The sequence below is a fragment of the Rhincodon typus genome, chromosome 27, assembly GCF_021869965.1.
Source record: "Rhincodon typus isolate 14 chromosome 27, sRhiTyp1.1, whole genome shotgun sequence".
Lineage (NCBI taxonomy): Eukaryota > Metazoa > Chordata > Chondrichthyes > Orectolobiformes > Rhincodontidae > Rhincodon > Rhincodon typus.
In genome coordinates this window covers 6,197,225-6,209,638 of record NC_063358.1, presented here as the reverse complement: position 1 = coordinate 6,209,638, position 12,414 = coordinate 6,197,225, and the positions used below count along the sequence as shown (strand labels likewise).

Below are 12,414 nucleotides of genomic sequence, written 5' to 3'. Positions count from 1 at the left end.
TTGGTCTGGGCCTAACAGACACTACTTCAACTCTTGTTTTTGCTGGTAAACTAATCATACGACATCAGCTCCTTTTATTGACACAGCATAAGGTTGGCATGGTGGCTCAGCGCTTAACACTGCTGCCTCGCATCACTGGAGGCAGCTGTCTGTGTGGAGTTTGTATATTCTCCCTGTGTCCATGGGGTTTCCTCTGGGCACTCTGGTTTCCTCCCACAGTCCAAAAATGTGCAGGTTTGGTGGATTGACTGTGCTAAATTGCCCATAGTGTTCAGGGATGTGTAGGTTAGGTGGATTAGCCATGGAAATGTAGCGGCGTGTGTCTGAGTGGGATGCTGTTAGGAGGGTTGGTGTGGACTCGATGGGCCGAATAGCCTACTTCCACACTGTAAGGATCTTAATATATTGTCCATCACAAAATTTGACAGCATACCTTGTGAGTAACCACTTGCTGTGATCTGGGGAGGGTCAAACTGTGAGAATAAAAAGACACTGAGCTAAGTAAAGTTGTTAAGATTGAAAAATTTAACGCAGGAGAGAGAGAGGAAATGAAGATTGAAAAATTCAAACTAGAAGGAGGCTTTCAGATATGTTACAAACCCTGCAGCTGAAAAGAGAAAAATGGAATCTTGCAGGGTATTTGTCTATTCTGAACCGTATAATTATTACACAGAGAGAAATAGACCATCATTTTTCAAACCACTGATGTGAGATAATGAAATATAAATTGCATATGGCTTTGATTACTGTGTTTGAAACACAAATAAACAGCTACATATAAATTGAAGAAGGATGTGGCTTTTTGCATGATGTCATTGTTTCGGAGATCACATGATACATCCACATCCTTCCTGAGCTGATTATTTCATCGGTAGATTGGATCACTCCCCTTTGAAGGGAAAAATGTTCTCTTACATTTCTCAAAAATTCTAAATGGAACTGGGGACTGAATGGTGCAGTGAGTTAAGCACTGGCTTTTGGCTTTGGAAAACTAGATTTGAACGTGGCCCAGATTATTGGTACAAAAATCTGCTGTATTCTAGTTGTGTGATCCCATGTGAAATGTGTCTGGACTGTCTTAATCCCAGTTGCTGGAGATTTTCCCACACCATAAACTTGCTCATAATCCAAGTATAATTGTGATTGTCTTGCTGGCCTTACTCATAAAATTTGGTGTGGATAGAATAGGATAAAAATTGCACTGATGCTGACTGTATGCATTGCTGAGAGTTGAGTATATTGTGGTTGGTTCTATTGCCGAGCTGATTCATTAGTTCACAGACGTTTCATTACCCTGCTGGGTAATATCATCAGTGCAGCTTCCATGAAGCGCTGTTGTGTTTTCCCGCCTGATATTTAAACTCTGGGGTTCGTTGGAGTTGATTACCTCATTTCCAATTTTTCTTTGCAGTGTTGTATATATAGGGTCCAACCGTCCAAATAGCATCCCACCCAGACACACTCCGCTACATTTCCAATGGTCAATCCACCTAGACATCATGGTAGAACGCAGGGCCAATGGGGAATTTCTGACAAAGGTACGCAGAAAGGCCACACACATGGATCAAGTCCTGAATTTCAACAGCAATCATCCCAACACCCACGAACGAAGTTGCGTGAAAACACTATCTAAACAAGCGACAACACACTGCAGCAACCCGGGACTGTGCCAAAATGAAGAAAAATACCTCTACCAACTATTTAAGGAAAACGGATACCGGAACAGCTGGGTCCGACGATGCCTATCACGCAAACAACAACAGGAAGGTACAGTACGCCCTGACACACTCGTCACATTATCGTACATAAAGAACATATCCGAACTGACCACAACACTCCTCCAACCATTGGGCATCAGAATGGCACACAAACCTCCATCAACCCTACGCCAACTGCTAACTCAAACCAAAGACCCCTTACCCACTATAGACAGAACCAACGTGATATACAAGATTCCATGCAAGGTCTGCGACAGTCATTACATTGGACAGACAGGAAGGAAACTGACCGCAAGAATACAGGAACACCACCTAGCAACAAAAAGACACGATCAATATTCACTCATCTCCATTCACTTGGATAAGGAGAACGACCAGTTCAATTGGGACATCACCAGGATCTTAGGACAGGCCAAACAGAGACAAGCACGGGAATTTCTAGAGGCCTGGTTCTCCACTAGGAAGGCCATCAATAAACACATAGAATTATACCCTATATATACACCACTGCAAAGAAAAGCTGAAAATGAGGTAATCAACTCCAACAGACCCCAGAGTTTTAATATTAGGTGGGAAAACACAACAGCGCTTCATCAGAGGCTGCACTGATGATGTTACCCAGCAGGGTAATGAACCAGCTTGGTGAGTGAACCAATCATAGCATCCACAACCCGAGCTACAAATCTACTCAAGATCCTTTATTGAGTATATATTATTGAATGAAGAGAGCTTCTTGCTTTTTCTTGAGAAGTTCCTCGATACAGAGTTGTAGGGCCTGAGGTGACTGAGCAGAACATTGCTGGATCCTTTGGATAGTGAAGATGGAGAAGTAAATGGGCAGGTGTTACATCTTCTGCAATTGCAATGAAAGGTACCGTAGGGCTGTGGGGAAGTATTGGGAGTGGGGGATGAGTGGACCAGGGTGTCCCAGAGGGAACGGTCCCTGTGGAAGGCTGACAAGGAAGGGGAGAGGAATATGTGTCTGATGGTAGCATCCCACTGGGGCTGTCGGAAATGGCGGCTAGTGATCCTTTGGACGTGGATGCTGATGGGGCAATAAGTGAGGACCGGGGGACCCTTTCGGTGTTGAGGGGGAAGGGGTGAGGGCAGAAGTCCAGGACTGGGTCAGATACAGCTGAGAGTCCTGTCAACCACTGTGGTGGGGAACCCTCAATTGAGGAAAAAGGTGGACATTTCTGAGGCCTCTCTGTGGAAGGTGTACTGTCTGACCATTTACCTCCTCCATCCTCACTATCCAGGGCTCCACACTCACCATCCAGGTGAAACAGTGATTGCTCTGCACTTGGCTCAATCCAGTCTACTGTATTTGCTGCTCAGAACGTAGTCTCCTCTGCAATGGGCAGATGAATCAGAGACTGGGTGATCACTTTGTAGAACACCTACGTTTGACAAGATAGATTATATCATCAACATAGGTTGTATTCCTATGCTAGCTGAAGCAGTGTCCTTGAGTATTTTTAAGGCAGAGGTAGGGAGAGCCTTGATGGGCATGGACATGAAAGGTTATTGGATCAAGTGGGAATGTGGAGTCACCAGATCAGCTGTGATCTCATTCATGCAGTCATTCAGTTCAGGAGAGGCCCTTTGGCCCATCGAGTCTGTACTACTAAGTCTACACTAGTTCCCTTTCCCACACTAGGTTATGACATTTCAAATGCTCATCCAAGTACTTTTTAAAGATTGTGCAGTTTCCTGCCTCAACAGTGAACATTAACTTCAATGGACTTCAGCAAGGCTTTCAACAAGGTTCCGCGTGGTAGGCTGATTAGTAAGGTTAGATCACATGGGATCAAGGGAAAGCTTTGCCAATTGGATGCAAAATTGACTTGACAGTAGGAGACAGAGGGTGGTGGTAAAGGGTTGTTGTTCAGACTGGAGGCCTTGACCAGCGTTTTCCACAAGGCTCGATGCTGGGTCCACTGTTGTTTGTCATTTATATAAACAATTTGGATGAGAATATAGGGGACATGGCTAGTAAGTATGCAGATGACACCAAAATTGGTGGTGTACTGAAAAGTGAAGAAGGTCATCTAAGAGTACAACGAGGTCTTGATCAGCTTGGCCAAAGGGCCGAGGATCGGTAGATGGAGTTTAATTTAGATAAATACATTTTGGTAAGACAAACCAGGGCAGGAGTAACACAGTTAATGTTAGGGCCCTGGCGAGTGTGGCTGAACAAAGAGACCTAGGTGCACAGGTACATAGTTCCTTGAAAGTGGTAGACAGGGTTGTGAAGAAGGCATTTTCCTTCATTGGTCGGAGTATTGAGTATAGGAGCTGGCATGTTACGTTGTAGTTGTACAGGACATTGGTGAGGCCTCTTTTGGTGTACCGCATACAATTCTGGTCGCCTTGCTACAGGAAGGATGGAAACTGGAAAGGGTGCAGAAAAGATTTGCCAGGATGTTACCTACACTGGAAGGCTTGAGTTATAAGGAGAGGCTGGATAGGCTGGGACTTTTTTCCCTAGAGTGTAGGAGGTTGAGAGGTGACCTTATTGAGATTTATAAAATCATGACAGGTATAAATAAGGTGAAGAACCAAGGTCTTTTCCCTAGGGTGCAGGAGTCCAAAACTAGAGGGCATAGATTTAAAATAAGAGGGGAAGATTTAAAACGGACCTAAGGGGCAACATTTTCACACAGATGGTGGTGCATATGTGGAACAAACTGCCAGAGGAAATGATAGAGGCGGGTACAATTACAAAATTTAAAAGAAATTTGAACAGGTACATGAATAGGAAAGGTTAACAGGGATATAGACAAAACGCAGATAATTGGAACTAGTTCAGTTTAGCAAACTTGGTCAGCATTGATGAGTTGGGCCAAAGGGTCTCTTTCCGTGCTATATGACTTTATAACTCTATAACTGCCCTCGCAGGCAGTGCATTCTAGACCCCCACTACCTTCTGGATGAAAACACGTTTTCTCAAATCCCCTCTAAATCTCCTGCCTTTCATTTTAAAACTCTAGCTCCTTGCCAATGACATAGTTACATTGAATTGGGCAACAGGTTCAAAGGGTTGTGTGGCCTGTTCCGCTCTGAATTTTAATGTTTGCACAAAAATGAAATTGTGGCTGATGTGGATTGCTACCTGTTGCCTGGTACTGCGAGAGCCTTGAGGAAAAGAAAATCTTGGTGAATCAAATTCTTGGAATTTTGAGTTATACCAGGAGATGGTGAGTGTGAGGAGCTTAACAGAAGGATGTAAAGGGGCAAAGCATAAATTATAGTGTAAGGAGGAGACTGAAAGGGAACATATAGAAAATTCTCTCTGTTGCCAGAACAACTAAGGAAACTTCTCCAAACTGTCTTGCAATGAGGCGACAGATTTTGAGGATGATGTTGTTTGGAGAGTCTCCCAAGGGATTTTGTTTGGAGGTTTACTTATTCTACTCTTGTTTTCTTTCCAGGTATACCCCGTAGTTCAAAACCTTTACCCAAGCCAACGGAGCAGCCCACAGAAAGCAGCACTCCAGTAAACCCAGTGATGGTGGAGAAACACTCACCAGGTAATATAAAACTGTAGAGACACCAAAAAAACTACAAATGCTTGAAATCTAAAGCTCAAGGAGACTATGACCTCATCACTAGACTATTATGCAACAATGTTTGAGGTCCCAGGTCTGAATCCCACCCTGGCAGATGATGAACCTTGAATTTAATTTTTTTTAAAAATCTGGAACTAACAGACTAATGATGACGATGAATTCATTGTTGATTGTTGGAAAAGCCCATCTAGTTCAATAATGTCCTTTAGCGAAGGAAGCAGCTGTCCTTACCCGGTCTGGCCTACATGCGACTCCAGACCCACAACAATGTGGTTGACTCTTAATTGCCTCTAGCATTTAGAAATGGGCAATAAACGCTGGCCTAGCTAGTGACACCCACATTCTATGAATGAATAAAAAAGACATAAAATTCTGGAAAAAGATGTTTTACCGTGTCAGCAGCTCTAAAAATAAGACATGTTCAAGTGTCACCCATCGTCAGATCTGGGGTGGATTCTGACCTTTATTGGAGCACACATATTACTTCCTATCATGTTGTTGAGAAAATATTAATGCTTTTGATGACGGGCATAAAATATTTTCAAGTGTTTTAATGGCACTTTTAAGCTCCTTTGCCTTTAACAGGGTACATTGTGGAGATGCAATGATTAATACAGGTGAGTATTTATTTTATAAAAGGGAGCTCAATTCGTACTTAGATATAATTATCTCCCAAAAACACAAAAGAACTGCAGACGCTGGAAATCTGAAACAAAAACTGAAATTGCTGGAAAAGTTCAGCAGGTCAGGCAGCATCTGTGGACAGAAATCAGAGTTAACGTTTCGGGTCCAGTGACCCCTTCTCAGAACTCTGATAATTATCACATGCTCATCCAAACGTTGTTCATAGTGCTTAATAATCTGCCTGTAGCCCCTGAAATATGTTATTTTGCATTTAAGATAATGATTAATTCTTCCCATAAATCTAGGCACTTCCCAGGTCTCATGAACATTATTGTCATTTAAATAAACAGGACAAAACAAAACTCAAGGTCCTGCTCATACACGCACAAACTTGGCAGCTAGGCACTTCAAATTACCCAGGTTACTTTGCCACCCTGACGATGGCACAAGCTGAAGATTCCTGATTTTAATCCGCTCGAGTGAGCTGCTGGTCGCGTACCCTGACAAAGCCAGTGGGATTGAACCATAGTTTTAACATAAGCAGGATGCTGCAGTATGCTCTTCACCAGTTCAACATGAGAAAGAAGGTGGATCAGAACCAACCATGCACCTTTTTATGGAGAAGCTGTTTTTTAACCCTCCTTCTGACCTTCCCAAAATAGTTTACACGTCTCATCTTGTAATTCACTCACTAACTATCTAATGACCAACTAGTAAAGAGGTTGGCTGCATCTCTCTGGCAGGAACATGAGGGATTAGATAACACCCCTTCAATGGAAGTGGCAGAGTAGGTAACCTACAGAGCAGGTCAATATGACAAACTGCACTATAAAATTTCCTGGTTAATTAACCCATTGGTTTAATACTGGTCCAATTCTCAATTAGCTCCAGGAACCATGGGAATTAATGCTGTTACAGAGGTTACTGAAATTACAGAGGATATTGTATCAATTTCTGCCTGAGCATGCCGGGTAATTCTAATTATTTAAACACCAACTTGTCATACTTGAATTCCTAAAGCTTGATTGAACGAATCTGACCTAATATCTCTGCATTTGGTTAAATTAGGTGTGTCTCTCTTGACAGGTGATGGGAAGGTGATGGCCAAGTGGTATTATCACTGGACCATTAATCGAGAGACCTACAGAATGTTCTGGAATCTCAGGTTTGAATCCCACCAGAGCTGATGGGTGAATTTGAATTCAATAAAAAAATTCTGGAATTAAGAGTCCAACGATGACTATAAATGACAATAATGTTCATGAGACCTGGGAAGTGCCTAGATTTATGGGAAGAATTAATCATTATCTTAAATGCAAAATAACATATTTCAGGGGCTACAGGCAGATTATTAAGCACTATGAACAACGTTTGGATGAGCATGTGATAATTATCAGAGTTCTGAGAAGGGGTCACTGGACCCGAAACGTTAACTCTGATTTCTGTCCACAGATGCTGCCTGACCTGCTGAACTTTTCCAGCAATTTCAGTTTTTGTTTCAGATTTCCAGCGTCTGCAGTTCTTTTGTTTTTTTGGGAGATAATTATATCTAAGTACGAATTGAGCTCCCTTTTATAAAATAAATACTCACCTGTATTAATCATTGCATCTCCACAATGTACCCTGTTAAAGGCAAAGGAGCTTAAAAGTGCCATTAAAAGTGTCAATTGTCAGGAAAAGCCCATCTGGTTCACTAATATCCTTTAGGGAAGGAAACTGCCATCCTTACCTGATCTGGACTGTATGTGACTCCAGATCCACAGTAATGTGGTTGAATTTTAAACTGCCTTCTGGGCAATTGGGGATGGGAAATAAATGCTGTCTAGCCAGTAATGCCCACATCCTGTGAATGATTAAAAAAATGTATTTTCAAATCTATTAATTAGCAGAAGCTTAAAACCAGTGGGTTTCTCAGTTTCTTAGAGCCATAGAGCATTTGGCCCATCATTCCTGTACCAGTCATCAAACATCCATCTAATCTAATCCCATTTTCCAGCACTTGGCCCATCGCCTTGTATACTATGGTGTGTCAAGTACTCATCTAAATACTTCTTAAATGTCTTCAGGGTTTTTGTTTATTCATTCACGGGATGAGGGTATCACTGGTTAGGCAGCATTTATTGCCCACCCCTAATTGCCCAGAGGGCAGTAAAGAGCCAACCGCATTGCTGTGGGTCTAAAGTCACATGTAGGCCAGTCAAGGTAAGGATGGCAGATTTCTTTCCCAAAAGGACATTAGTGAACAGAAAGGTTTTTCCCAACAATCAGCAATGGATTCACAGTCGATATTTATTGAATTCAAATTCTACTATCTGCCATTTGCAGAATTTGAACCCAGGTCCCCAGAACATTATCTGGGTCACTGGACTAACAGTCCAGCAATAATACCACTAGGCCATTACCACTGTCTTGGTACCCGCCTCTCCTGTTGTTTTATGCAGCGAGTTCCTGATACCACCACCCACTGGGTGACAAAAATAGCTTTCCCCAAATTCCCTCTAAACCTCCCGCTCCATACCTTAAAACTATGCTCCTGGTTATTGATCCCTCTCCCTACCTGCCCTGTCTGTGTCCCTAAGAATTTAGTACACCTCAATCAGGTCTCCATCAGCTTTCTCTGCTCTAAAGAAGCAGCCCCGAGGAAGGGCCCCGACCCGAAACGTCAACTTTCCTGCTCCTCTGATGCTGCCGGGCCTGCTGTGTTCCTCCAGCTCCACACTGTGTTATTTCTGACTCCAGCATCGGCAGTTCTTACTATCTCTGAGTGAGTTATAATCCCAGCCTAACTAGTCTGTCTTCATAGTTGAATCACCCCAGCCCAGGTAGACCCTGGTGAATCTCCTCTGCTCTCCCTCTAATGTAATCGCATCCTTCCTATAGCATGGCGACTGGAATGGCACACAGTCCTCCAGTTGTGGAGACTTGTAGCAGGGATTTTAAACATGCACATTCCACCACCCCCCCAACAAGAAAACCAGTTGGAAGGTTTCAGCTTTAGCTTTGATGGCTCTAAATGCTGTGTCATTTCTTTTTTAATGGCTTACAGAAAAGCAAAAGCATTGAAACTTACCGGCACATCAAAAATCTGTGGTAGCAGAAGGTTAGTAAGTTGTAAGTTGCATTAGAATAATTAGGATAGGTATTTACATGGCAAATATTCAGTGTGGAATTTTACTGTATCTTGTACAGGGGCCAGGACGTATTCCATGCCCATTAAAGGTTACAGAGCCAGAATGGGAAATTATGGACGGTTCACTAAAGATTCAAAAATCATGTTTGGTAACTGCAAGGAAGCAATAAAAATCCTAGGAAATACTGCTATCTCAATAAAGCAAAATCATTATATTTCAGTCACAGCCTTTGGTATCGCTACACTTTAATTGTGTTTCTTTGTGGTCACCACATCTGGTGATGGTTAGATATAGCGGCTGTAGAGAGAGTGCAGTGGAAGGCAGCAACAATTATATCTGAACTTGGATCTTTTATTCAAGAGCTAAGGCTTAGAAAGCTAAGGCTGATACTTTCGGTGAAATGTAGGCTCGAGGGTGTAAAGTTGAGGATTTTAAAAGTTCTGAAAGTAATTTGAGTAAGTTATCTAAAACTACAAGCAGCAACAGCTTATAAAATACCTTGGCAAAACGTCAGCTAAGATGTGAGGCAGCATTTCTGTTTTGAGAGCTCTGTCGTTCATTCGAACTGTTTGTCAGTGGATAAAGAAAGAACAGCTACACTATCATCTTTTAAGGGATGTGGCAATTGTCTGATGAACCGAGATTTTGGAATGCATTAGGATTAGTTGAGTATATGGGAGGAGGATTTATGAGATGGCTCTTCCTGAAACTGGCCAAGGGCTTTCGGTGTTTATGTTTCTGTCAGGGAGTTGGAACTCCGAGCAGTTGAAGAGGACTGAGCAGGAGATTGCACCATCTAGTGGGCAGGGTGAACACTTTAAGTAAAAATCAAAAGAACTGTGGATGCTGTAAATCAGAGACAAAAACATAAATTGCTGGAAAAGCTCAGCAGGTCTGGCAGCATCTGTGATGAGAAATCAGAGTTAACGTTTCGGGTTGAGTAACCCTTCCTCAGAATTCAAAATTGCCTTTGTGCCCTTCTACTTAATGTTCCTGTTGAATTTCAAGTTACAGTGTTTTTGGAATGAACCAGTGGCAATGATTGCAGGTATTCTCACTGTAGGAAACATATTTTGTCTTTTTTAAAAACTGTTTTTGGCAGGATTTGTAAAGGCTAGCTCTTGCCTTTCAAGTGAAAGATAAGTATGTGGTTCGCATTGGCAACTACAGTCAGTGTAAATGGAAAAGGAGAAACATAAAACAAAAAAAGTAAAAGATCAATAAGGCCTTTCTACCCATTGGGCAGTCACTGTGATAGAGACTAACAAACAGGTTTAACCTCAGAGTCAATCCCTGCGGTGGGTAATAATTGCTGTTGGTGGATTGTTGGACAATACAGTTAGTCTCAGTGCCTCTTGCTTGAGGAGAGAGGGAGATTTAATCAGGTCTCCTGCCACTTGTGTGGATATAGAATTGGTATTGTTCCACAACTGAAAAACATGCTCAATTCTCAGGGTACCACATGCTGCCACTGCCTGTGCAAAAGGACCTTAGCACCTTCTTAATTGAATTAATCTGAAATGCATCATTAACGCAAACTTTAGAAACAATAAAATCTTACAATCTTGTTTCTATTAGTTATGTGAAAGCTAAATTTGCCTGATTGAATGATTATGCCCAATATTTAATGACTCAATTTTTAAATCTATAATATTTGCTTTTCTAAGCCCCAGCTTCACAAATATCCAGCTCTGCCATCTGCACCCACCTAGGAAAGCCAGTTATATTATAGAATCATAAAATCCCTACTGTATGGAAGCAGGCCATTTGGTCCATCAAACCCACACTGCCATTCTGAAGACCAACCCCTCCAGACCCACCTGCACTTCCCATAGCTAATTCACCTAGCCTGCACATCCCTGAACACTACAGGGCAATTTTAGTGTGGCCAATCCATCTAACCTGCACATCTTTGGACTGTGGGAAGGAACTGGGGCACCTGGAAGAAACCCACGCAGGCATGGGGAGAATGTGCAAACTCCACACAGACTGTCACCCAAGGGTGGAATCAAACATGGGTCCCTGCCGCTGTTAGGCAACAGTGTGAACCACTGAACCACCGTATTGTAGAGAAGCCAGTGTGGGGCTTGTGGTTGGGAGGTTGAAGTGTAATAGTGACACTTCTATTCTCATTTTGAGAAAAACTCATTTATCAACGAGATGTTTGTGAAACAATGATTACGTATGAATGTTGGCCCTGGTTAGGGGCTCAAACTTTGTTCTTTCCATGGTTAGAAAAGCAAAGATGGAAGCTTGCATTCATAAAGATACTTGTAAAAGATCTCCATTTAGTTTAGGTAAAAATAAAACAAATGTACTTTCTAATTTATATTACTCTTTTTCAGGTTTTAATTTGATGCTGATACTTATTGTAGTTGGTTCTGTAGTAATCATTTCTACAGCTGTCCTGTTGCTATGTCTATACTGCGTGAAAAGGTGAGACTTTCTGATATTTTATTAGAATTCAGTATTCAATAATTAGAACAGGATGTTCAAACATATTCCCACTTGCTTCCAATCCTTTAGAAGTAAATGAAATTACTTCAAGTTGATTGAGAGCATGTGTTGCATTAATGTAGAATTTTAAATCCTCATTGAGACATGAATTTCCTAAATTTTTCAAAGCTGGTGAAAAAGAAGAGGTTAAGACTATAGTTGATGAATGATAGTGGCTCAAGATCAGGTAATGATACTGAAACATTGCAAATGCCCATTTCTGTTAAAGGATCCCGAGCCAAAATGTCAACTTTCCTGCTCCTCTGCTGCAGGCTGGCCTGCTATGTTCTTCCTTTCCTACTGTGTTGTCTCTGACTCCAGCATCTACAGTTCTTGCTGTCTCTTGCAAAATATCTGTTGGCTTTTGCATGAATTTATTTAAGAAGCATCAGAGGCTGAGGGGTCACCTTATAGAGCTTTATAAAATCATGAAAGGTATGGACAGGGTAAATAGGGAAGGTCTTTTCCCTGGGTTGGCAGAGTCCAAAACCAGAGGGCATAAGTTTAAGGTGAGAGGGTTTAGGTATAAAAGGGACCTAAGGGGCAACTTTCTCACATAGAGACTGGTGCGTGTATGGAATGAGCTGCCAGAGGAAGTGGTGGAGGCTGGTACAATTACAACATTTAAAAGGAATCTGGATCGGTATATGAATAGAAATGGGTTAGAGGGATATGGGCCAAATGCTGGCAAATGGGATTAGATTTATATGTGATATCTAGTCGGCATGGAGGAGTTGGACTGAGAGGTCTGTTTCTATGCTGTATATCTCTATGACTCTTAAGTTAGCTGTGAGTTATGATGAACTCTAGCTTAGTTCTGAGTTCAGGTGAATTGAGGTCAATGAATGTTGCTTTCAACAACAATATGCAATA

The 12,414-nt window shown here is 42.0% G+C and overlaps 1 protein-coding gene across 3 annotated transcripts in view; it reads left to right on the top strand.

Moving 5' to 3' along the window:
- Positions 1-12,414, top strand: part of si:dkey-34d22.1 (discoidin, CUB and LCCL domain-containing protein 1) — a 127,603-nt gene that overhangs the window by 102,144 nt on the left and 13,045 nt on the right. For 2 of the 3 annotated variants that reach the window (XM_048613159.1, XM_048613158.1), the window contains 2 exons: positions 5,153-5,251; positions 11,391-11,481. In XM_048613159.1, the coding sequence (XP_048469116.1) occupies positions 5,153-5,251; positions 11,391-11,481 (190 nt within the window). Of the gene's footprint in view, positions 1-5,152; positions 5,252-7,000; positions 7,080-11,390; positions 11,482-12,414 lie in introns of those variants that run through there. The other variant, XM_048613160.1, reaches the window with a different exon arrangement.